The sequence below is a fragment of the Zeus faber genome (assembly GCF_960531495.2).
Source record: "Zeus faber genome assembly, chromosome: 1".
Taxonomy (NCBI): domain Eukaryota; kingdom Metazoa; phylum Chordata; class Actinopteri; order Zeiformes; family Zeidae; genus Zeus; species Zeus faber.
This window is the reverse complement of record NC_137193.1, coordinates 47,229,049-47,257,023: the sequence shown is the minus strand read 5'-3', so window position 1 is coordinate 47,257,023 and position 27,975 is coordinate 47,229,049. Positions and strand designations below refer to the sequence as shown.

The window sequence follows — 27,975 nt, the reverse complement described above, 5'->3', positions numbered from 1 at the left end:
ATTCAGTTAAAGCCGTGCGGCGGGCAGACAGTGTTGAATGTCTCTTTATTTTTTCAGCTTGGTTTGATGGTGCTGCTTTACGTTTTAAAGTGAGGTGGTTGGCTTCAGGAAGAAAAAGAAAAATGAAGCCCATCTCGTACCTCAGAGGAGGAAGAGACAAAGAAAGACAAATAGAGAAGCAGAGAGGGAGAGAGAAAGGAAAAGAAATTGTGAAGGTGAGGCAGAAAGAGAGAGTGGGAGAGAGAGAGAGAGAGAGAGAGAGAGAGAGAGAGAAACAGAAACAGAAACAGAGTTGGAGGAAACTGGATTGCATTACTGTAAAAGATTGACTGGAAAACTTTTATGGCCTGACAAGAAGTTGGCCTGGCCTCCTCGACAAGGAAAACAAGCAAGATCCGTCTATTTTCAGGGCTTTCATTCAGATGCCAAAACATCAGCCTCTTTGCCAACAGCAGTTTCATCATACAGATATCACATATGGACGGTGTTGCCTTACTTTTGGCATGACGGTCCGACTGTCAAGTGGTGCACTGGATCTGACAGGAAGACGGAAGATAACCACAGGATGAGATTAGTGCTGTGCTACTTGATCACCTCGTTTGACTGGGGAGTGGCTGACAACCCTCATTATGCAAATGACTTCCTTGATATCAGAGAAACTAAAGAGAAATATCAGTTGAAGAGTAAAAGAGTTGACCCTGCCAGACCCTGATTTGGGGCTGATTGAGCTTCTCAATTGTCCCCAGTTAAGCGGGATTTGGGGATTGTAGCAGTCAGTACTGGCATGCCGAATCAAAGTCCTTCTCACTTATTGAGCATGATTAGACGACTTGAAATGAGCCACACACTCTCCTCTCTGGCAACAAAAAAAGGGAGTACTGTACATTTAGTTTACACTTGAATTGTGTGTCATTGTGGTGAACCTATCCAGAATAATATATACTCAGTGGGGCTCTTTAGTGTGGTTGTGTGTGTCCCGGTCTTTGTGCGCGGGGATCTAAGCCTCTCTGAGCACTCGGCTAAGTCCTGCAATCCAGATGAGGCCCCGGTGCACTACGCACGTCTTCATTGCAGGTAGCGGGGCCGCTACCTGCCCCAGCGGAGCCACAACGCCAGGGCCCGGGTCTGAAAGATTGTGGCCGCTAAGTCGTCCAGACAGCCAGGGGTGTCAGCGGCTCGTACAGGTACAAACACATTAACGTCAACGTCACTCTCTGCCCGCGCCCAGCGCCCAGACAGCTCCAGTTTCAGGTGGCATTCAGAGGGAAAAGTCGGGTCATGTGCTGAACCTCAGTTTTAATTAGCTAATGGCACTCCCTGTTTCATCTGCTGTGTCTGAGCTGATTGCTCACAAAAGACTCCATTTACCCCTGAAAACACACGCCATCTTGGCAACGGCCCACGCTCCGTGTCTCAACGTCTGCTGCTGAGGGATTTTGCCACTCTCTTCCAAAAAGCAGTCTAATAAATCTGAATATATGTTTGCTGGTTTCACACGAGTGAGAAAAGAGGAAATTCCATGAGCTACACTTTTTTTCCAGCATGCCTCGAAATCCAACTTTCCTTCAGCAAATGCACCGAGTGACGGTGTGTGTGTGTGTGTGTGTGTGTGTGTGTGTGTGTGTGTGTGTGTGTTTGGACAGAGACCAAGTAGACAGGTAATGCTAGGTGTATTTTTTTCATTGTGAACTGAGTGGGTGGTTGTGTCTTGTGCTTTTAGTGCTTCTACATAATCTACACCAAAACCTAAACGTGCTGCATGATAGAATTACACTTCTACATTCAAATATATTTTAAAATATATGACTAAATTAATACGACTCCTGAGAGTCATATAACATTTGGAAATCAAGCAATATGGAGTAATCAATTACTGTATACACTGAAATATTTATTTTGACATTACATTATAATCTTGATTGTATTTTCCAAACTCTTGAACATGCATGAACTGGAAAACATGAACACAGAATTAAATGTGTCTTTCTGCATTTTTCAGTTCCAAATCCCCAAAATAAATAAATAAACAAACAAATAAAAAATGAAATACATATAATACAATACTCTACAATATTTAAATCAAACTGCAATTTGGAAGAATTTTACATTCATATTTCCTCATGAATTAACAGTAAAATTGCAATCTGTTATTTCAGTGAGGACAGAATAAAAGGGGACTCAGCGATCCCTAAACGCTTTGTCCTCTTCACAGAGGGATTCCGTGGTTTAGGTGGATATTTATCTGACCTTCATAGTTCACAGTCCAACGCTCAGACACTTCAAATCCAAGGGGGCCTTCCCCTAAGACACCAGGAAAGATATTCAAAGCCTGCGACCAGGCCTGGGCTGCACTAGCTGGATATATTTTTAATATTTATGCAGACAAGGGGGAAAAATGTAATAAACCTCAGGCGAATTAAGCATGAAACACAACAGGATATTGCGGGGGGATTATGTTGTTTCCCTTTTGCAGCGTGTCCTTGCTCGTAGCCCAGACCTGCTTTAATTGGATGGGGGGGGCAAATCAAAAATACCTTCTAAAAGTTTACGGAGATCTTTAAGTGCTCTGGACTCAGCTGTTTACAGAGCCAGGGAATCTGAGGCATGTTTCTAATGTGGAATTGGTTAAAAATATTAACCGTGTAGAGGCTGCGACAGGGGCAGGGGTCAGGCTACGACTGTAGTTGTGATAATGACTTTTTGCTGCCAAGACGCGGCATGAACTAAATTCCGTGCAGCTGTAGAGAGAGAGAACCGAGTGTTGTGCTTGGATGCGAGGACAGCCTTGGCTCATGAGCACCAACCCAAATCTGCAGCTCGAAAGACGATAAAGGGATTAGTCCTGTTTTTGTTTTTCTTTAGCGTTTACTCCTAAATCAAAATGTCTCCTCTGTTTCTTCCATAAGCACTTCTAGAATGCTTAAATGCCATTTGTCTGCTGCACTGGCACATCAGGCAAAAACAAGCTATTGTAAATAATGATTACATTAAGGTTCACATTTATACACACACACACACACACACACACACAGACACACAGACACACAGACACACACACAGACACACACACGCACACACACACACACACACACACACACACACAAGCACACAAGCACACAAGCACACATGCACTCGCACACTCGCACGCAGGCACGCACATACACACACACACACACACACACACACACACACACACACACACACACACACACACACACACACACACACACACACACACACACACACACACAGACCTGTGGGCACATTTGAAGGGAACTCCTATAAGTGCAAAGCAATTACTGTAAACTCATATATACCATGTACAAACACAAACACTGATACAAATACACAGAGAATGTGTGTTTATTTTCTCTGGATCTCCCAGTTTATCTGTGGGACTCCCAAATCAACACACATGAAATCCCTGCTGATTCGGTGTGTTGATGCAAGCTTGAAAACATTTCACATTTGTGTTTATTCACTGTCGGAAAAGTAAGAGTGTTACAATCCCATGTATGGCACACGGCATCAATACTTCCCATTGTATGACTGGACGGAAACAATGTCCCCATTTTGACATTGCTGCAAGGTATCTGTGTGTGTGTGTGTGTGTGTGTGTGTGTGTGTGTGTGTGTGTGTGTGTGTGTGTGTGTGTGTGTGTGTGTGTGTGTGTGCGCGCGGGTTTCGGGGTCAGAGTGGAGCGCTCTGGGGTTTTTTGGTGTGTGCAGCAGAAGTTCTTTACCGCCTCATGTTCGGAGACAGAGTCCAGTGGCGCGTCCACACTGAGCCAAATTGTTCTTAAATTCACATCTGGTAAACATCTCCCAACACCAACACATAGGCACACAAAAGCACACACACACACACACACACACACGTAGGCACGCATGCGCGCACACATGCACGTGCGCGCAAGCACACACACACACACACACACACACACACACACACACACACACACACACACACACACACTATAATGCATTCACATATAAAACTCTACTGTATACACACACTCGCTGTTCCAAGTCTTACTGCCGTCTTTCCTTTCCTTGTGTTTCTGTAGAATGTGACTGCAGCGCTTGTTAAGGACACGGGCACGAGATAAATCAAAAGTTTGAATGGATTAGTGACACATCTAACAGCTGCTTCGTCTACCTACAGCACAGCAAATTACTTTCAAAAGTCTATACAATGCCGAGCCAAAGAAAGGAACCCGCCGGACGGAGTGAAGCAAAGCAGCCATCAAAAGTCCAATGTGCACCAAAATCACCAAAATAACCATTTAGATGAATTATGATATCAAATGTTCTATTCATCATCTCTATTGTTTCCCCTCGGACAATTAAACAAATCACAATTTTTAGCAGATGCAGCTAAAAAAATAAGCAAGACCTCCATTTCCTCAGCAAAAAAATAACAAAAAACCTAAAAGTTAAAATAAAACAGGTGATCCTGAAATATTGCAGACTCAGTATTTCGATAATTAGAATTTGGACACTTTCCTGCAGATGAAGAAGATGACTTCTGACAGGGGCTTTGGGTGAAACCGTGAATTGAGCAAGACTCGAGTATGTTACAGCTTATTCCTCAGCGGCTCCCTACTGGAGACTACTACATTTCTACAAATGTTTGGTTTGGATATAAAGGCGACTCACTTAATACTTGTGGGGCAGCTAAAAATTTAAAGCTCCTATTTAAAGGGATCAAGTGTAGGCATTGTTTGGTTATGTTAACCAGATGTGTTGGCTTCTCATGATCTAAATCCCTTCTTAAAAAACACAGCGCTCAAGAAAATAAACATGGCTTCGCACTACACAAATTGTGGACTAATTGTGTATTTGGAGGGAATCGTTCGTATGGTTGGAGGGCTTTTTCCATTTTGCAAAAGCTATGGAATGACAGTTTGACATTGATTAGTGTGTTGACTTGTGGAATTGGAGCCTTACCTGTAAAAAAATACAACCACAAATCTATTTGTGTAGTGACATGGTATTCTTCCAGCCCTTCAGCTTGAAATCTTCTACTAAAAATACAGCAATTGCAAACAAAATTGTTTCTTAACCAAAACAAATATATATGTTTTGAAATTGAATTGAATTTTTAAAAGTAATTTGTGATGAATTAAGTCTTGTCTTGTTATTGTAGGAGGGTATATTACAAATGTATGCAAAATGTGCATTTCTGTTATTTAACTTAATTTTATGACTTTAACAGAGCCTACTAATGCTGCATTTGTGGGAAGGACTCAACTCATTTTAAACACACACCCATTGGGAACAGGAAAAAAATTGTGTGGGGTGAGATCGGGTGAATACAGGGGGTGTGGTATAGAATTCCTTTTTTTTTTGGCCAAAAGTTCTTGAACAGAGACAGCAATGTACTTTCCTTCAAGTGATTTCCGATCTCTTAAAAAAGGCCTGAACTATAAACAACATGAGAGACAATAATATCTAATATCTAATTTGGGTCATGGTGTGGTGATAAACTGTGATTAGGCTTGGATTGGGTTGGAGTGAGTGAGAGGGACTTACCATACACTTATTAGGTTTCTCGCCAGAGTGGACCCTCATGTGGATGAGCAGCTTATAACGGGCATTGAACGGCTTGTAGCGGCGGACGCATCCAGCCCAGAAACAGGTGAAGTCCTCTCCTTTGCGTTGATCAATGTGCACCTTCTCGATGTGCCTCACCAGCTCCTCCTGCTGTTCATAAGCAGCACTGCAGTCGATCCAGCGACAAACCTGCCTGTCCGCCACAGCTCCCTCACCGATCTCCTCTTGCTCTGGGTCTGTTTGAGACCTAGCGGGGCCTCGAGACGAGGACTTGAGCCCCAGGAAGGAAGCAGGTGTTGCTGCCGTGGTCTGGAGGTGGAGTAGGTCTCCGGGGCTGGGGCCCATGTATTGGTGCAGGTGGTAGGGGGGAGGCATGGCAGGTCGAGGGGGAGCTGGGTGATGAGGCTGACGGTGGTGCCCGCTGCGCCCACTAAGGTGGTGGGAGTGATAGTGTTGCTGAAAGAGCGCATCTTCGCTGGAAGAAAAGTCATCCAGGGGCTCCTGTTTCAGGGCTGCACCTGACCTGTGGCCTCCATCTAGCAGTGTCCCGGCTCCAGCCACAGGCCCCGACATCAAGGACCCACTCATCAGAAGACCAAGCCCTTCAGAGCCTCCTCTTGCCCCACCTGCCCCTCCGGCCCCAGGCCCCTGCTGCATGGAGCCCTGCTCCCCGCACAGCCCCTGGCCCTGGTCGGGCTCCACTGACGACACTGAGGAGGTCGAGGAGGATGAGGAGGAGGAGAGGGAGAGCAGGCAGGTGGCGGGTGAGGGAAGCTGACAGCTCTGTTGTCGCTTAGCCCGCTGGGGGCTGCCGCGGGGTGGGGGCAGAGATGGGGGCTTGTGGGGGGCTCCCTGGGAGGAGGCAGAGGGTGGGGAAGTAGTAGAGGAGGAGGAAGAGGAGGAAAATCCGATGTTGTTCGGGTGGCTGGGTGAGGGGTTGGTGCGGAGCCCGTTGACGCAGGCCACCATTGACATCTGGGAGGAGGAGCAGATGATGGCGGTGATATCGATCCCTTCGGAGGCAGCGCTGGCGGCTGACGGGGACCCTGTGACGGCAGCGCTGCCGGTGCCGGAGTTTGAGTGCGACGCCAGCGACAGGTAGCGCCTCTTCAGACTGCTGGCATTGAGTAGCCGCGCTGAATGATGGGACCCAGCAGGGGACAAAGCCAGTGGGGAGGAGCCATCTTCATTATTAAATGCGCACGCTGCGTCCGCTGCCATGACGCTGCCTAAGCCACTCACCACGCAGATGCCATTTCCACTGTTGCTAACATGCGACGCCTCCACCATACCCCCACTCCGCACCGCGGCAGCCATTCCCAGCCTAAAGCTCTGGAATCCAGCCTGAGCTACGCTGAGAGACTCCAGTCCTGCGGAGGAGCTCTTGTAGCCCATGGCCTCCTGTTTGATTGGGTAAGGGTGAGTGGATCTCCCACTATTAGCGCTGCAGCAGTCTTGGTTGGGAGAGCCCACCGGCAGGGACCTCTGGAAGGCAGAGGTCGTTCTGTGAAAGGGAAAAAAAACAGAGGGGCATTTGAGTGCTATGCTATTAGGGTGACACGGGGAGAGAATATGAGAGCTAAAAGCCAAATGCTTGTTAAAAGATGGAGAGCTGCTCTTCCTTCCCACCATGATGAGAGAAGCCCACCTCCCCAAAGACCTAAAGTATTGAAACTAGGTGTACCGACAAATGCCTTTGATTAAATTGAACTATTAACATGTACAATATGTTTGGTGACTCTTGGTGTTGTTGGAAGCCGGGAAGCAACGTGAACGCCACCGATAAGCCAGAGTAACTTTGTAAAAAATCCAAACAGAACCTTCCGCCGACAAGAGGCATGAATAGGCATTTATGACTAAGAAAAGAGTGAAGGGGTGATGTGGCTACAAAGATATGGAGAGGCCACTGGTCAGTGTGTCTTTCTGACAGGCTTTGATGACACAAAGGGGTTAAACCCAACCCAACATTGGGGAAAATATAGAGAGTCACCTGTTTTGGTGGCATAATGGCAGTCTATGAAGGGTCACCATTTACAATACTGCGTATTATGGTGGGAATCTTTGCCCCAATGAATGAGGAACCTGGGTCAGATTACTCCATGCGTTGCTGTGATCTCCTACATAATCATTCCTGTCAGTTGGCTCATTATGGATTTTGTCCAAAGCCCTTGAGTGATGTGAGAAGGCCCCACTTTTCTCTGGACTGAAGGAATCGTCTTTGTCCCTTCTCCTGCCCAAGCCATCCGGGGAAAAGAAGGCCAGCACCAGCTAAAGAAAGCCGCCGGTCGACTTTGTCACTGCTGTCAATATAGGCTCCCGTCCTTTTTGTTTACGCAAGCGCCATTTCCTGTTTGGGTGTAGTAAAGTATTCAAAGACAATATGAAAAGGAATCTGTCCAGGAGGACACAAGTTCAGATGACTCAAGACTGAAGGGATGGAAAGTAGGAAGAGAATGGCTAAAATAAATGAAATCAATGAATGCCTGACGGACAGACCTTTCAGACCTGTGCACATGGACTGCACAACAGATGTCACATTTTAAAGTGATAAGTGTGCTAGACCAGGGTGTGATTTTCAAGTGGAAATATGTATGCATGTGTATTCGATAATGAGGAAAATATTATTTCTTATTTACTTAAATGCATAGATAGGACAAAAAGACAATCCAAAAAAAAACAGCCATCTTACCTGTTGTCCCGGTGTGGGTCTTCTAATGGGTGCATTTCATGGCTGGGTCTGTCACAGTGGAGGCTGTGCTGGTACCCTGGATGACCCCCCACTGGCAAGATCTGCCCACAGCGCATCAGAGTACCCCCACTGCCACCCAGGTCACTGGCACCGTCCTTCTCAGAGCAGTACGAGCCATTCACTGGAGGACAGATTTGGAGAAATAACAGTTTATCATTTATTTCTCCATAGACACACTGGCAAGTCCACAACTGCCTCGTGCACATTTTGTATATTCTACAATAAACTGATTGTTTTTGCACATGACAACATGGCTTATGCTTCACTTGAAATGTGTAAACGCTGGTACATTGTTTTAGCTCACAGGGCAGCGATCCAGAGTCAATGACAGGCCAAAAAGAGGAGATCAAACTCACTCAGTTCTGGGCTACCCTGGAAGAATAATAGCTGCATCAGAGCTGCAACAGTTTACAATGGGAACTGTTCCACCAGTGACATGTTGAAATCCTATTAAGAAGAACATTGCCACAAGGAACAATCTCTGGCCGCAAAAACTGTGTTTATATATGGAGACACTGGTCTTTGGAGAAGTCCAACTGCTGACAGCGAGGATGGAGCCACAGAGATGTATGGCTAAATAAACACCGTAATTGAATCTCTTTTGGAATTGGAATATACTGCTTAAAGTCAATATATGTGAATAGTATTACACAGAAACGATAAAAGTGTCACTGTATTTTAATGGCCCTAAAAAGTTCCACCACTTAGTGATCATAGCTACTCGATAACTTCCTACATGGACCTCTTTTTTAACATCACCCAGTGGAAAGGTTATCATTTAGGATAATTACAGTGAACTCAGAATAGTCGCTGATGTGTAAAGGACTTCCAGTTTAATCTGCTAAATGTGTGGATTCATTAAGTATTTCTCCCATTAAGCTGACAAGTTTCTATCGGAACTAAACCTGAAATAATGGATTTCAATTGTTAAAGCCAGCAATATAAAAAAAACTGCTGCAATAAAGGACAGAAATAGTAAAAGAGGATTAAAGCTATGAAGAATTATTGGCGCAAGGTAAGCCCATATCCCATTTCACTCGTGCGCAGACTGCCGCACGTCCCGCCGTGCAACTTCCCTAACTCAATTTCTCAAATTTAATTTGCTCCTAACAATGTTTTTGACAATGTTATCGCACCCCATGAGCTGTTATAAACACAGTCGCCCAAACGCTCTGCGAGAAAGAAAAGGCTGTGGATTCAAGGAATGAGTGGAGTGTGGGCCAAACACCAAGCATCCAGTGGAAAGGGTGATAGGGTAAAAAGTAGAAAATTAGTTGTAAAAAATAGAATAAATTAATGATGAAGGGAGAAGAAGGAGATGTGTGGAGTGGAGAAAAACAACCGGAAGGATATAATACTAAAGAATAAAATGATACAGTAGAAGAGAATAGGGAAACAGAGAATAAAGGAGAGCATAACTGTATTAGATAGTTGTTTAACACAACTATAACATTACTTCCCATTCATTTAAACACTGGCAATACAAAAGGTTTGACTCAAACCTTTATCGACCCAACACAATATGTCTCAGCAGGCAATACAAATTATAATTATTTTTTTTTTATCAAATCACAGCAAAACACGTTTAGGAATTTTTCTTTGTTTTTAGTTGTTTGCATCCCCCGAAGTTAGTGATCCAACTCCAATTTTTTATACATAACATTTTCAAGATTGCTGGCACAGAGCCAAGTGTTTTTTGGTGTGCATTTTTTTTTGGTCACAATAGTTATTTAATCAGGAAGGCAAGAGGTGATATGAGTCAAACAAGTAACATTATCTTTTTTTAACAGAGTCTTAACTATTCCTCGACTGTTCAGACGCACGCACACACGCTGACACAAACTAACTGCAAACACAAAGAAGCACAAACATCGCTATAAAGCACAGCATTAGAGATCTCTTAATGGAGCTTTAACTGGATGCACATGCTGCGCGCAGACGCAGACGCACACACACACACACACACACACACACACACTCGATCACGCACACAAAAAAAAGCATATCACCATGACCATTTTAAAGTCGAGGCCTGGACCAAGCTTCCTAATAAATCAAGCCCAAATAAAAGCTGATGCTCTTTTGAATGAGATTGCTCTTTTGAAACACAACCCTGGCTGTTTGCCAGTGAAAGTAAAAATATGTATATCTGTAAAATAATGAACGTGACTGAAAAACATCCAAACCACTGATTACCTGTGCGTGATTTGTTTGTTTATAGAGACTGCATTGCAGGCGGTTTGTCAGTGTAATTTCTTCAGGTTTTATCTGGTTGTCTTTCCATTGCCAGTGATTGTTTTGCTTTGGGGCACTTGTTCTGTGTCCTCCCACCGTAGCCCATCTGATATTAATGCTAGGTGACACATGCTATTATTAAATATAGAAGATGATGAAATGAGAACAATGATTTTTTCCAGGCCAGACTAAATTGATTGTGGTTAGAAAAATACAAAAAAAAACATTCCCAACAATTGGGAAGGCTCCTCATACAAGCTCATCTGTTTTTTGTTGTTGTTATTAAAAAAGTTTTCTTTCTCTGAGATGTATATTATATGCATATGTCAATTTAAGCCGCATGACTGATGCTGCCATACAACAACAGATGAACAGGTAGAGGTTCAGCGTATCACTGAGAACATATTTATGGGGAGTAAAGTTGTTTCAAGGCTAAAATGTGCAACTTTTCCTATTTTTAATTTGTTGCAATGAGTGAACATAAAGGTTTTATGAGGTAAAAAGGCTTCAGCTTAACCACGGTTCAATACGTGCAGAAAGACCATGGGCGGCCCTCGATGCCAAGAACCCACGGAGGAACAAGGAAAGGTCTCGTGTTTGTGGAAGTGGATGGTCCTTCCCAGAAGGAGGGAAATAAAAATGTGTTTAACATTTGTCCATCGCTGCTATCGTTTTATTCTCCTTCCTGCTAAAGCGTGTTATATACCCTGTACGGCCACAGCCCCGATCCGAATAAGGTGTCTCCATCCCGGTCCTCCGGATGTCAACGTGCCTGATCCCCGTGCTGTAGAAAGTTAACGCTCCAGTGATTTAGCGCTTTACATTACATTAACAGAATCAGTCATGCTCTGGCTGGGAGAACAGGCTCTGCCAACATATGGCGGCTTGGACCGCAACCAGCAGTAAATTCAGTTTATATTGAATGTGCCATGGTAATTCAGCGTTGAATATTTCATTGTGTGTTAAGGCCTGGAATGATCAGGAGGTGGAACCCAGAGGGAGCACCTGGGACTGGGCTGAAACGTAAGACGTCCAGAGACAGTGGTGGCGGAAGGAAGAGGGAAGGATTGGGTTTTGGGATTGGAATTGGGATTTGGATTGGGAATGCCCCCCCCCCCCAAAAAAAAAAGAAAGAAGGGAAAAAGAGCTGGAAAGAGAATGAGAGGAAAATAGTTTTTCTGAGTTTGTGTGCTTCAATGTGCGTGCATTTAAAAGCATATGTGCCTGAATGTCCAGAGTATGGGAGTGATTTGAGCATGGTGTACAGTTTGTGCACAGCGATAGTTTTTCTATGGAGTCTATTGTATCGTATTATATAATACACCATACAATATCGATTTCAACCCTTTCTGATCGGACCCTAATTGTTGTAGGGTGATTGATTGCTTGACAGATAAAATGAGCACTGCAAGTCAGCATTCAGGCCTGATCCAATTCACACTCTCAAGCTGTGAGGGGAGTGAGAGAGAGGGAGGGTGAGCAAGAGCGAGAGAGAGAGAGAGAGAGAGAGAGAGCGAGAGAGAGTGCAAGATAAAGAAAGCGACGAGACAATGCCAGAAAAACCTGGGGCAGGCGTTCTGTTTAGCAGGGAGACCATGTACAGATGTGCTGGCTGATCCTCACAAAGAACCACTGATGTCAGCATTAACAAGCAGAGATGCAGACACAAAAAAGGGCCTCCATTGTTGTCCACCACTTTATGCACCACCCAGAAACGTCTTCGCAACGAGGATGACATCAAAAGAAGATGGCACGGTATCTAATAATACGTCATTACACGTCCCGTAAATCTCCTAACGTGTGTGTTCATCAACCTGTCCTCCCCTGTGTAATTAAAGTGGTATGTTCCTTTCACTATGGGGAGATGATAAACCGAGGCGCTCGCGGAGACGAGCATGGAAGGGCAAAGATCAAAGGCAGAACCGTGTCCGCAAATACATAAAAACGAATGCCTCAAAACAACGGTGCAATTATAAAGGGATAAACATTGTTACTGGAGCTCTTATTGCAGAACGTACAGTATATGATTATTCTTTTGGCTGGAGTGAAGGACGGAGACAGAAACAAGGTTCCAATCACCCTCCAACACGCATGTTCTGATGTCATCCATTTGTCATGCCTCCCCCCCCCTCGGTCAGAATCCTTTGGGAGCCCAACAAAGTGAAGCCATAAAATAGCAGAAGCATCATAACCACAAGTGGAAAGCGTTTTTTAAGCCTTCTCCTCGCTGATTAACCCAGCCAACTGTGGCCATAGAGTTTTCAAAATAAGACAATACACAGGAACAAAACCTTAATCCGGCGTTGATAATGAAGATAATTGCCATAGGCTGCGACTCAGTCTTTAGGGGAAGGTTGTGGTCATTGTTACAGTGATAAATTTGCTTGTTGAACACTCTTCACATATTGGACGCATTTCGATCTGAGAGCAATGAGTCGGTCAGGGTGCGCTGTAATTGCACACCTATTCCGGCCGCCCCAGGGACCGACGATCAGAGTCACGTTCGAGTTCAACGGCATTTCTGACTTGAATAAAACTGTCTTCCCAACCCCTGTGACTAATAAGTGACTAATAACGCTGAGCAGACACATGGCTCCAATCTCGCTGAGTTGACCCCTTGGAAAAAAGCAGGGATATTATCCCCAGGATGCACACGTATGACTGTATTACCCCACGAAACATTCCACCCTGTACAGCATCGTTCTAATCAAACTGTGTCATCACGTCGCCGGGAGTTTATGTCTCTGTTTCCCTCTGTGACTCTTACTGTGGCTCAGCCTTTTTTCTACCTCTCCTCCTCTCTCGTCCTCCCCTTGCTTTTAAAGAAATAATCACGGCGCCGTCTCCCCTCACCTTCTCTCTGTCTATCTCTCTCTTTCTCTCTCCTCTTTGACTCTGTGGCTATTCAAATGGCTCTCCGGACAATCGCAGTCCTCCATCTGATCAGCAGATGGCCTGTGCGGCATTATCAAGCGTAATAGGGGTGATTTTTTATTTTGGTGACACTTAATTTTCTATAATTCTCGCTTCTGCCTTTTAAGTCACCTAAGCGCTGTGTTAAGTGCCGCGGTGAGACTGCACTTGTGCCAGCGTTTAATTCGTTCAAGTCTTCCGAGCTGCCGAGGCTCAACGAGAAGCAGATGTGCGGATGGATTGATGGCTGAAGGGGAGGAGTAAAGGCGGAGGAGTGATCAGAGGTGTACTGTACTTTACTTTTTCGGCGGATGGTGGTAGCGGTGGCGGGGGAGGGGCGGGGAGGGTGGAAGGGAACAGGATGTCAGGAGCGACAAGAACATCTGAACCCATGGTACAACAAGCTGCCAAAACCGCAAGATAGATGCATGTGGAAATCCAGTGTGACACCTCAACCGGTCCCACTTTTGCCCCCGTAAATCATAGCGTTCAACGCTTAAACTGTTAATAATGATCGTTTTATTCCGCACGCCCCCCCATCTCCCCCAAACTGGAGCCTCAATGCGAGATTCTCTCCTTCTCGTTTTCCTCTTTCAACGTGAGACAGGTCGTCCGATGGAAGTGTGTGACCCCGGGGCCGAGGGACGAAGGTATGAGGGATGCTGTGGTTGTGCATGTTGCCCGCTGCAGATGTTGTGTATTATCGTCCAAAGCCTTTCCTGGCTTCTCCAAATCTCATAACTCATGTCTATATTTGTGTCTGCGGCGTAGGCCCGGAACTTATTTGTTTGCTTAGTAATGGATGTATGATTGAAAAACCTGGGGGCACAAGTAAATGAAAAATAACAACGTCTAGTCAGAAAGCTCCTCTTAAAACAGGTGCAGCGCAAGGGAGGAGGAAGGAAAAAAAACTGTATTAAATTAGGAGGACAGAAATGTCTGTGTTGTTCTAGTGGGATTACTGGTACCAGCAGACATGAGAACTTCTCATGAGGATGAAATCGGTTTGCTATGGCTGTTTTTTTGCTGCGCTCAACTAAGTATTCTCCATTTCTTTTCATTGTTCTCATGCACAACTTCGGCCGGAACATGAACTGTCACTATTTGGAGAACCCGACGGGGGAAAAAGGTCACTTTGACTATACAACCTAAAAATAAGATTAACATATTCATTTTGATCAAATATTCTGCTGAGGAACGTCCACACACCACGAGACAAAACACAGTCCGCTCTGCGCAGGCTCAATGAAGTTCTCAGTGGAACCGACGAGTCATTAAACGTCAGTCCTAACACAGTCAAAGAGTCAGCTCGATAATGTTGTGGCTAATTCAGTAAATAAGTCTCGGAGTTTTGGAAAGTGGAGGGCACATGTTGTGGGAAGCAGCGGTAATACAGGGCCCTTAACGCGGGGGCACAGCAGACCTCAGCCATGAACACAAACAAACTGGCACAAAACGAGCCTCCAACTCCAATTACCCCAACACGCTCTGTTCCCAGACAGGGTGCCACGGAAACCACGTCACTGCAGGGCATAAAAGAGGGGACGTGGTAAATCACAGCCTACACTCCGAAAAGAGCACCACATTGTGAGATTAAACGCTATAAGCAAGGGTGTACACGATATGTATATGTAGGCACAGACTTTATGTCTTCTGTGCTCTTGCAGCTTTCTCTTCAACATTTGGCAACAATGGAAGTGATCCCTCTCTGTCATGTTTAAGCACATCCTCTGCTCTCTTGCTCTCACTTATTAAGTAATTAAAATGTTTCACTTGTGCATGTCACCACCTGGTGGTAGTAACCTGTCACTGGTAATGACCTGACGCCGTCAGAGACTTCAATAAAATGTGGAATTCTGAAAAGTGCAAGGTTTTTTGTGTTGATTGCCCTTGTGAGCATGGCCAACAGACAGTATAATGAAGGCAAAAAAGTAAATTATTGAAAGGTTAGACCACTAGTATACATTCATTTAAAATAAGATGAATTGATTAAAAAAGAAAAAACAAACTGAGAACTACCAATCCTTGCCAAGTGGTTGAATAGATAAAAAATATTGTAAAGCCAAATAAGAACATTTCATGAATATAATTGCTAAAAAAAATAAAAATTCTGAACACACTCAATAGCCTGTAACAAAGCAATTTTGGACGGGGAAAACCACAAAATATGACCATCATCCACGTGCGTGACACGGAGGGAACATGTGTCAGTTTGGACGGTGCAGGTGAGGAAAAGACGGACGACGCGATGACTTGACATCAAAACAGTCTGACGGCTAGTGACTCGTGCTCTGGCCTGGTGACAGACAACTTTATGGGCTCGGTGCTGCAGAGCCGGGCCAAGGGCGCTGAACCTGGGCACGGGTGGAGGAGGTTCTTCAAAGCCAGACAAGAGGCTGCTCTGTGTGGAGGAGGTGGCAGTAAACACTGCAGAGCGAAGGAGCGGGTCCTGTGAGATTGTCTCAGGGACGACGGTGGTTTCAAAGCCCAACACATAAGGTGTTGGTTTTTTTTAGGGAAATATACGCTTTTTAAAATAATTAACTTATTTTCTACAGTCCTCTGTTATAAGTCACATTCAAAAAAAAATCTTTCCCCAAAAAGTCCACAATCAATGTTTACCTGAAACCGGATAGATCCCCAAAGTGCTCGTATATGTACATTGAGCACTCTAGTGTGCCCGGCTGTGTTGGCATGTACAGTATGAGCATAAATGTGTCTATGTGTGTCCCTGTGTGTGTGTGTGTGTGTGTGTGTGTGTGTGTGTGTGTGTGTGTGTGTGTGTGTGTGTGTGTGTATGTGTGTGTGTGTCTGTCTATGTGTGTGTGTGTGTGTGTGTGTGTGTGTGTGTGTGCGTGCGTGCGTACGTGCGTGTGTGTGTATGTGTGTCTGTCTGTCTGTGTATCAGTGTGTGTGTGTGTGTGTGTGTGTGTGTGTGTGTGTGTGTGTGTGTGTGTGTGTGTGTGTGTGTGTGCGTGTGTGTGTGTATGTGTGTGTGTGTGTGTGTGTGTGTGTGTGTGTGTGTTTTCACTCCAGAGAATACCCAGTGTATATAAATCTACTGCAAAGAATAAACAGAGGGGGGTAGAGCAGAGGTGGCCCGTTCCTCTCCTGAACAATAGAGCTCAGTCTGTCCCTGTGCCTGATGAAGTCATATCAAAACACTGGAAGTCCCTCTGAAGCCCACATGAAATCAGATCTATTTGTCAAACATCAGGAGCGCGGCGCTCTATTTGTCAGAATTACTATAATGATGCAATAACTCTGTCCTGCCCAGGATGACTGGGTTACCGAAAATGGCGCAGTTAATTTTTGCTGCATCAGGATTAGTGTGTATTATTTAGTTCCAACTTTATATTCAAACATTTAAATCTCATTCAACTTTAGATTAAGATATTGGAGAGAATGTTAGAAGTATCCTCAGGGTACAGGACCAGCCATGCTGTCAGGTCCAAGCTTGTCCTTGCATAATGTGATTAATTCAAAGAGCAGTGTTGTTTTTAAAACAGCATTGGATATTCAGTGTTTCCGTTACCGCTGACCGGTGCATCTAAATATGAAACGTAAATGGTGATACGGACGACATGCCTCTGCTGCTCCACTCTGAGCTGCATGACACTGTGAGCTTCATCGAGGCTTTGTCGGCGCGGAATCACACAAGCGCCAGCGGCCCTTTTCGCAGTTTGGGCTGAGCGGCCGACGGTACAAAATAAAACACAGTGCTCCCTCAGTCTTCCCCGGCACCCAATATTTACACACAAGCCCAAATCTGTGAGAGAATTCGATTGAACACAGATGGCAGGAAATTCCTCTGAAATGACAGTGGCCAAACTCCGCCGCAAAACAGAGCAACTCCATGCAGTCCCATCCTGCAGCCTCCCTCGCACCTCTCCTCAGCCGCCATCGCCGTCTGCCATTCATTACCATTTGACACGGGAGAAAAAATTGATACGACTTCTAAACAAGCGATCAATTTGCTGAGATCACTGTATGTATTTTAGAAATTTTTTTAATTTTATTTTTTGTTTCTGAGGGAAGATTCCCGCCGGGGTCGGAGGTCCAAATAAGAGGCTGAATTTAAGTGGTGGTAATTAGATTGCATTTGTCTGCAGCAGCATTTGTAAATGATTAGTTTGTTACCTACACACAGTGCACACAACCTTCTGTTATTTTCAGCAGGGATGCTAGTTATTCAAAACAAGGGCCAAACCAGATGTTATGGGAGCCAATAGAGGAATCCTATTTCACATCCAACTTTTCATTACTTTTTTTTGTAGTCCAAGAAGAATAATAAATGGTTACTTCATGAATAGGATATGTTCAAAGCGTGCATAGTAATTGTTTTTGCTTTTGAAGTTTCCGGTACCGGTTGAAGTCAGTGCCACAATGCGTATTAGCTAGTTAAGATGATTAGGGGTTAACTTTGCCCCGAAATGGCGTCCTTCGAGGAAAATGAGCTTTTCAAAAGGCCACAATTTGCTTTGACAGCGGAGGCAGAGAAGGGAAGCTTTTATTTTGATTTGATTATTGGTGTTGTTTCATGTCACCATTTTCCAGGCCCTCGGATTTCAGAGCACAAGTAAACTGATCCACTCCACCATGAGGGACCAAATCCTCCTGCAGATCCTCAAAACAAGCTCTATGGTACAATGTGACACAGATGGCGTACAAAGTAGTTTGCTCCAATTCTAAACTGTACAATGCCATCGGCTTTGTACAGTTTAGAATTGGCACCTTTCTTAAATGTAGTACTTTAGTCACATGTACCTTTTGAAACTGAAAAAAATATCCATTTTGTTTTCAAATTTGGTCATTATTATTATAGTATGTTTTATCATTTACAGAGCCTCTTTTAAATGCATTGTTTTCAAAATAGTATTAAATAAATATGAACTATATTATAAATATAAAATATTTTCAAATAAGCTGAAAATTCCATTCTCTTTTTCCTTTTTTCCCCCCATAAAATGACCTGGCAAAGGTTGTTGAATACAAGAAAATCTAATATGGGACAAATGAGGGACCTCTGAACCGACAGAAAACACAGCCGAGCGTCTAGATCTTCATAAATATACAGTACAAATAAAAGCTGAAGATTTCCGCTGAGCAAAACCTGTGTTGAGCTTTAACCACACATACCTTGGGAAGTCGGCAGCGCCGCGCTTTTATTGTGTAGGGGAAACCTTCTTACCACACACAGACACACAGACACACACAGAAAGTACGTAATACTTACTTAATTAACACAACAAACACATACACATGGTTGTGTGTATATACACAAACACAGACACACATGGAGACAATAGACACTAGACACATACACACACAATCATATGCGCGCACACATACGCAGATACTCAGGCACTAAGAAGTAATCTGAGATGGATGGTCAACCATTATATATCATCACACATCAAAGTAAACTTTACAATGGTGTGGAGAGAAGGAGGAAGAAGAGGAGGAGGAGGAGGAGGAGGAGGAGGGGATGGGCTCAATTATTCCACGTCAACTTGAGAAAGGGCCCACAGTGGACCACAGCTTGACAAACGATGGCATGACTTTTGAGCCCCCGCTGTTCGGGGGGGATGGAGGCACACTGGGGACCGTAAAATTGCAGGAATTGTACCAAAGGACACCTAAGGAAACACATTTAATCTTAGCGGCTGCGGGGGTCTATACACGGCTGTTGACACAGACAGAGGCACGGCGCGCGCTGGAGCAGACGGCGGCCACCTTCAGAGAACTTTGCGAGCAAATATATTGTCACAGCGTCAGTATCTGAATACCCCCACGTTACAGCTCTGCCGTGTTCTCTCTGCTCTCGCTCCACGGCCGTCATCAGAGTCCTGTCATTAACATTTGTTCTCTCTCCTTCCCAATTTGGATTTTGGGCGAACGGACAGGACTGGTACGACACGGAGCTGTGAGGCCGTCTTTTGACGTATCGAAACTCAACGTTCTTCCTGATTCTACATTATTACACGCGTTGGTGGCGTTAAGAAACAGATTCAAAGCAACTCGGCGACACCGAGAGATTTAAAAAAAAGAAAGGTTCACCATTCTTCCAACGAGGCCTTATCAACATGTTGGTTCCCGTCATGAACAAATTCACTACTCTTCCACTTTTGAAAGGGAGATTTAATGATGTTTTTAAGGCTTAAATGTTTGCACCATTGCAACTGCATTTAACCACAGTGAGAAACTGTGGTAAGTTTCTCAATGGTAAAGAATGATGGGAACCAACATTTTCATAAAATAGTGAACCTATTCTTTAACAGAAATTTGTATAATTGATATTGGTGCAGAGGTATATATATATATATATATATATATATATATATATATATATATATATACACACACTGTATATATATAAATTACTGTATATATATACTGTATGTAATGCATGTATGTATATATGTACAGTATGCAATATATGTCCAAATAGAATGTAACATTACAATATATAACAATTAACATGTATAGTAGTACTTTACATCCAGTGACTCTGGACCAGACTAAAGGTTGATATTACACCAACACTTATCTGGGTCCTGGAAACAGGGAGTTTAGGGGTTTAGGACTGAACGAGGTGCTGATCTCTCAGGGCTCAGCGATGTACTGCGTGCCAGGCCTCGCTCATATACAGTAACACCGCACTTCGTGTAAAGCTCTTTTACAAACTGTAAAAAAAAAAAAAAAAAGTTGTTTTGCCACTGACTTATTTTCCAATAAAGTCTCCAAAACCATAAAGTGGTTTGCTTTGCATTTATTTTTATTTGAGCAACTTTGAAATGCAAATGTTTGTTTCCTTGCGTGTAAAAACAACAAAACAAGAGGGGCCATGTTAAAAGAGACATTTGATGTGAAATATGAATTCTGGCTGTTTTACATCATCTCTAACATAAACATAGTGAAAAAAAATTGCGGGTTTTCAGTGCAAGTCTTTTTGTGCTGTTAAATGAGTGTACTTTGGCACCGCTCGAGTGTACATATACTGATGCTTTCGCCTCAACCTGGACTCACTTCATGCCTCAGAGCTCTGGAGACTTCTCAGACTGGCATCTTTACGGTGCGCTCCATTAGGGCTGTTTCTGTGTGGAATTACAGAACTGGCCCTGTGAAAGTGGGTGTTGTGGTATAATGTGAATTTGGATTTATAGCTAAAGACATCTCTCAAGGATATGGTTAACAAGTCCTGCTGAATTTTGTGGAGTTGAGATTTTTGGGGCTGTATATTAAAGGTTTCACTGGCTGCGGCCCTTTCCCAGCCTACCCAGCATTCCTTGATGCTACGGATACGGCGTATTTCAGACTGCCTCCCTTTGTCCATCGTTCCATTCGGTTTATTGTCCCTGTTGGAGTTCAATTCATCTTTAACAGGAGTTTTAAAAACAATAATGTCTATGATATTAGAAAATATTACCGACATTTTATTTTTCCCAGTATATCAAATCCTTCAGAAACATTTACAAATCATAAAAAAAAAATGGTTCTGGCAGTTTCTGCTGGAAATTGTTGCAAGGCCTGTGTAATCAAATATGATTACGAGAATCAGGACAATCAAACGCACCACAGATGCATAAAAAAACGAATAAAGAAAAATAAGTAAAATAAACTGCACACATCATGAATAATTCATCAAATTACTGCCAAAATGTTTGAAACATCCATTGTATGCCTAGAGTGATTTCAAATTGCGTTCTGCTGACGACCATATGCCATTTGGAACGCTTAAGACATACATGGCATCTAGAGAAAGCTCTGAAGGGAAAACAGGCGGAGTAAACAGCGTATCAGTCGTTCTAAAAAGCCCACGGGGTCTGAAGAAGTGGCTGAGCCCATTTGAACAATGGGAGTATGTTTTTTTCAGTGAGTTTATCAGTGTTCTGCTCAAATGGAATGAGAAATATGCTCGGTCAAAAGCCTCAGAGACAATGGTTGGGGTAATCGTTGTGGGAGTAGGGGGTTTAAAGCCATTTGAGGCTTTTTTTTTTTTTTTTTTTTTTTTTTCAAGACGTTTTAATTGATGCCAAAGTTGAGATGACTTGGTGAATGGTATGAATGGAATAAAGGTTTTGTTAAAGGGGTGATGGAGAATGCAGCAAATATGAAACGTGAAATTATATCTCTGGAGTTGATATATTTGGCCAAATGTATTCATTTGCAAAAAAACTTGAATTGATGGCAAAGTGATAAGATAAGATAACAAGATAAGATAACACTAGATCACTTGAGTCACAAATTAATGATTTATGTTACTATTTAATTCAAGATTTTGTAAAAACCTTTTGTATAAACAGCACAACCAGTGCCTTAACATGATGGTGATAGGCCCAGTGCGAATATTATTTTGGACCCTCCCCTCCCTGCACACACAATCTATTAACGGGTGGGAAGACACACTCACAGCCCATTACGCATGGTGCTTCTTCTGTTTCGTTCAATGAGGAACAGAGTAAAAAAGTAAAAAAGCTTACATCTAAAATAAAAAACACACCGTTCTTTCATTTGGAGGAATGGGGCAAGGGGACGCGCAGCAGAGCGCAGTGCAGGCCCATCCTAACCGATGGGATGGGACCCTGGCGGCCACTGGGCCCCTGTGCAGCTGCACCGGTTGCACCGTAAGCAGTTTCGCCACTGAGCACATCATATTCACAGATGTACAAAGGTGCAGGGGAAGTAGAATTTCAATCTGATTTGTACAATTAGAATGCAATATGGGATATGTGATCTGATGTTGTGATTGTGTATCTTTGTTTGCGCATCATGTTGATTTCTGAATTTTCTTCACTTGAGAACCCGTGTCAGTAATGTTTGCATGCAGTTCTAGATTTAGGTAATTATGTCATAGTCACGACAAAACACAAGAGAAGGAGTGGAAAATGTGTCAAAAAATCCACCGTGCTTTGTATTAAAACATGTACTTAATCCATTTGAGGCCCAACAAAGACCCAGTGCGTGCAGTACCCAGCCCACAGTGCACGGTGCAGGACGCACCGGGGTCGCGTCATTCCGTGGAACAAGCAGCAGGTATTTGTTAGTTTGTCAGTGTTTGAATCAAGCGAGAGGCTTGGGTTCTCGCTGAGGATCGGCTGGGGCTGTTTTGACTAAACCTTCAGAGAGAAAACCCGGCGCTGGAGACTCCCAGCATTTGTAAAAGATTAGAAGCCCGGTCCCCGTGTGCAGCGCTCGGGTCAGGCAGAGTGCACAGCATGGACACGGGACGAGGCCGGGCGTTCCAGCCTATCTCCTCCATCTGCAGCAGTCAAACAGCCCGTCTGCTGCAGCGGGGCATTCGAGACACAGTGCCATAATGTGATTAAGGGGTTTTGAAGTGGGGACAGGGTCGGCCAGGGGTAGGGGCGCGCAGGAGTTGTGCCTTCAGGTAGTAGCGCTGTCAAACACACCGGGTTGTGCCACCGCCACAGAGGCATGACTAATTATTCAAGCCCAGCGCACGGACTGAGACGTCGATCAAGATCACCCTTTCTAAGTAGGATCTCCCGCGCGGCCTGCGTACGTCTGCGTACCTTTACACTCCGTGTCGCTGGTGGGTTTCTGAAGATTCTGAAGTTTTTGAGAATTCCCAGTCGCTGAATGTATACGCTGAAGAAAAGCACGGGTCCACATGCTCTCAGCCTATCATTAGCCAAAAGACGAAATGAAAACCAACTGTGCGGGAACAATAAAATAATTTGTCAAGGGAAAGGGTGCAGTGCTCAGCACCTGGCTGTCATGGTTCTGACGCTGCCTAACTTCATTTTAACTTCCAAACATTTTCCTATTAGATCACTGTCAATATGAGCTCAGAAAAAAAAAGCCTGATTAGAACTTTTTATCAGTATTAGTCAATGCAGTGTGAGCAGAGTTTTTAGGGCCGCAGGTCACATAAACTGTGTTTTTTCCCTTATTTTCTTTTTCTCCTCTCTTCATTGCGTCGCTCACTGATATAACCCTGCCAAATCTGCCATCTTTGGACGGAGAGGAACTTTTCTCCCGAGTGACATATGGGAACTGTTCACTGTTGCGATGAAGTTGAAATCAACTGTTACTGTGCATCTTCTCTAGATACACGACTGTATCTGGAAAAAGGACGAGCGCAGAGTTCAGATAAAGGCTGCAGTTAAATCAAATTTGTCACTCAAATCGCCTTGGAAACAATAATTATATTATTAATTATTTGAATAATTATTAGTAGTATAAATAACCCATTATTTTAAATAGGCTGTAGCTCAACGGTTGAGTAGTTATCAATATTCCATCCATTGGCACTGGATTTTAGACACACACACACACGCACGCACCATTATACACACATGCTGCCAGATTTGTAAAGATATTAGTTGCAGACATGCAAACCCCCCCCCCCCCACACACACACACAGATAGAAAAAAACAGAACGGCTTGCCTGCCCTTTATGAGCGTATGTTCAGCAATTATAAACGTGACAATATTCTCCTGCAGTTTTCCCAAATGTTACACAGAGACACACACACACACACACACACACACACACACACACACACACACACACACACACACACACCATACACACACCACATCTAACCCAGCGTTCACTACTAGAGCTGGTAAGAGAAAACCCTGAGGAGATTCTAAGCACCCAACATAATGTTTGTGTTAAGCAATGTTTTATAGACACCGACTCCTAGATGTTGGGTGAACTGTTAACCGCGTTAATGAAGAAGTTCATACTGAGGATAGAAGATTATTCAGTGGAACGCGGATCTGTTTAAAGCTTGTGTTGCAAAAATACCTTTATGTTCCATAAAAGTATTTTTGCTTTAAATGCGGAGATGGGATCCAACCGATGTCAGTCCTGTTCCTTGAAATGATTCTTACAATGTTTGCAGCCTTGGTTTTGACCATTTACTACTCCAATACATTCTCCTTTATTTATTCATATTATTGTTGTAAATCATTTAGTCAGAGGAAAAAAAACCCTCATTTCAGCAGGGTTTGTCCTCAAGGAAACAGCTCCAAGCGACTAACTTGCTCTTAAAACGACCCTTTTTACAGCGTCACTACAACTTTTGTTGTAGTACATGTGTTAAATGTGAAGCGGCGAATCTGCCAACAGCACGTTAACTGCATGACAAAATATAATTAAAAACACAAATGAAAGCGAAGGAAGAAATACAGTCATAGATCATGAAAATGTATTTGAGTCAGGAGATAACAGATGTGTATATCAATTTCTGCAGTAACCTCCGGACAGAGGGATCTGATTAAATCAAATCAATATTTTTTGGCAGGGGAACGTCTGACAGCGACAGTGCTGTAAGAACCAAAGGTCCCTGTTCAACATCCAGGCCTCAGCACGAGTCAAATCAACCTGATTGGTGTCGCTTTAGCATCAGAGACCACCCTTGTGAACTTGAGGTTGCTGGTGCAAATCCAGAAAGCTGGCGGAAAAATTGTACCGGGAATATGAATGAGTAGCTCTGGTCATTAGCTCACCACACAATGCCGAGTGCTCTTGTGCAAGGTATCCAATCTCAAATTCAACCTCCGATGCATAGTAGTAGTAAAATGGTTTTAATTGTTTATGAAGGCATAGCTCCTGAAAAAAAAAAACCTTGGAAAGACTGACTTGAGAAGTTGAAAGACGCCTCTGCCGTGTTGCTGCAGTTCTCATACGGAGGATATAACCATAAATTCCTGCCCTGAGCCGCAGACAATGAGAAAATTGTGGGAGAATTTCTGGAGAACATTGTGGGAAATTGCATCTTCTTATCATATATGTCATCTCCCCATTCTCATATTAGCCTCGTGAACAACAGCTTGTCCTTTCAAATATAATGGAAGTCTGTGAAAATAACCCAGAGCATTGTAGGAGATCACAGCACTGGTATAAAGCCTTAAAACTTTATTAATGTCCAGAGTTAGCCTGGCTGCGCGCCCAGCTCCCCGAAACATGAACTACTGCAAGGATTAATCTGAATATAGCGCAGGCGTCATTACCCTGCATGCAACAATGTGTGGCCAAGGGTTACTGTGCAGGAGCTATGACATTAAAGCTCCTACATAGTGTAACATACATACCGCTGGATTGCAAGTATTTTTTGAGCAATGCTGGTTGCAAAGAGAGAATCCTTGTCCGAAGTGATAGATGTTATAATGAAAAAGTGCTGAATATTTTGGCACAGCAAAACATCATACACATCAGAAGAAAATCTTCTTCTTCAAACAATAAAAGCATCATAATAAATGATCTTCCAAAAAAATTCTTCCAAGCACTTTAAAATATATATTTTTGGCAAAAAGCAATTGATATTGATACTTTGTGAGATAAGTTGGCTTTATACTTAGGACAGCAATATAAGTGAATTTATATCTGTCAAAACATTGTGCACATATGATTATTTGAGTCCAAAGCAGTTTTTTACAGATCTTAATTCAGTGGCAACAACCGCATCTTGTAGTCTTTTTTCGCTCCTGCACTTATTAGTCTTGGAATGTAATTTAATACAGCTCCCAGACTGCATTGCATTGCATAGAGAATAACTAATTATTCCGGAGCGCAGAGCTTTTATTAACGAGCACTAATAAAAAATATATAAACTGCACTATTAGACTTTATAATGTCTTTCATAGTCTCATGGGGCGGCGCCAGCCAATGGCGTGCTGAGCTGCCTGGGCACTGCCCATGGCAGCTTCCTGGCAGAAAGAGAGAGTGAACAACAGAGGATAAAAACTCTGCTTTGGCTGCTTTCTGCTCGGCTCTAATGAAGACATAAAACAGCCTCGCTTTGCATCATGTTCACCCTGTTTGTTTTTGACTGGCTGGCTGGTCTACGCCATGTCCAACATCTAACTAATAAAGGAAGGAACCTCTGTATGTATGTATGTACAGTATGTATGTATGTATGTATGTATGTATGTATGTATGTATGTATGTATGTATGTATGTATGTATGTATGTATGTATGTATGTATGTATGTAGGTATGTAGGTATGTATATGTATATATGTATGTATGTATGTATGCATATATGTATGTATGTATGTATGTATATGTGTATATGTATGTATGCATGTAACTATGTATGTATATGTATGTATGCAAGTACGTATGTATGTATGTATATATGTATGTAAGTATGTATATGTATGTACAGTATGTAAGTATGTATGTATGTATGTATGTATATATATGTATATGTATATGTATGTATGTATGTAAGTATGTATGTATATGTATGTATGCAAGTACGTATGTATGTATATATGTATGTAAGTATGTATATGTATGTACAGTATGTAAGTATGTATGTATGTATGTATGTATGTAGGTATTTAGGTATGTATATATGTATGTATGCAAGTATTAAAATCAAGAGGTTTATTTGTGACATACATACGTTCATACATATATGCAGTGAAATGTCTTTGCAACGCACCTGGAGATTATGCACAATAGTTACTAAACCGAACATTATGGCTAACCTAATTAATACCTAGCTAACTAACCGAAACTAACTGAAACTTAATGCAGTTAGTGAATAGAATAATATTAATAAAATAAAATAAAAATAAAATAAGACTCAAAAAAACAATACAGAGTGGGGGTACAAAATAGAAGTAAAGGGAATAGAGTTATGTTTATGGGATAGGCTATTTGTATATATAGATATGTGCAGTAAAGTGCATGTGAATAAAGTGTTTAAGTAAGTAAGTATGTATGTATTTATTATGTAAGTATGTGTGTATGTATCTATGTCTGTACAGTATGTCCTTTGATTATTTTGACAACCGTTCATCCCCGTTCATCCCTTCACACATGGTGGATGTATTGCTGGGGACCCAAGGATGTGCAGTGTCCAATTTGGTGCAATTTGGAGACGCAACACGTGTAATATGAATAAACTCTCAATCCACAGTGAACACCGAGGCCAGCAGGGGGTGGGGCTTTGCGTGAGAAACAGCGAGCCAGCAAGGGGGGGGCGGGGCTTCGCCTGAACGCAATCGGCCCGTTCCAACAGGCATGTTTGGTTGCGAACACCCGACACGTGTAAAAAAAAAACAAAAAAAAACAACTTTGGATTAAAGTGATCAGCGACTTGGGTGTGTTTTTTCCCGTGAGAAAGCGTGTATTTCCCCAGTGTTTTTCACTGCGACTTTTACGAACAGCCGTGTTCAAAGCCAAAATATTGCAAAATATTGCACCGCTTTCACATTCAAAAACTGCGGTCTTTTTCACTGTTGATTCCGCTAAAAGATTACCCCTTTCAGTGGCACTGTTAGGTTAATATGAACATTTAAAACTGCTATGTCAAAGTAAAATGGACGAGTTTAAGACGATTTCAGTAAACCGTCAGATTCGTTAAAAGGGTCAATGGAGTCAAGACACTAATTACCACATTTCTCAATTCCCACTCGCCATCTCTCCCTCTCTCTCTCTCCCTCTCTCAATCCCTCACTCGCTCTCTCCATCTCTCCCTCCCTTTCACTCTCCCTCCCTCCCTCTCTCTCTCTCTCTCTCTCTCTCATCCCTC

At 43.1% G+C, this 27,975-nt stretch overlaps 1 protein-coding gene across 1 annotated transcript in view; it reads right to left on the bottom strand.

Moving 5' to 3' along the window:
* The window catches only part of glis1b (GLIS family zinc finger 1b), a 68,964-nt gene that overhangs the window by 33,508 nt on the left and 7,481 nt on the right, over positions 1-27,975 (bottom strand). The window contains exons 2-3 of the mRNA XM_079996858.1: positions 8,245-8,425; positions 5,535-7,059 (exon numbers count right to left, since the gene is read on the bottom strand). Of these exons, the coding sequence (XP_079852984.1) occupies positions 5,535-7,059; positions 8,245-8,425 (1,706 nt within the window). The remainder of the gene's footprint in view (positions 1-5,534; positions 7,060-8,244; positions 8,426-27,975) is intronic.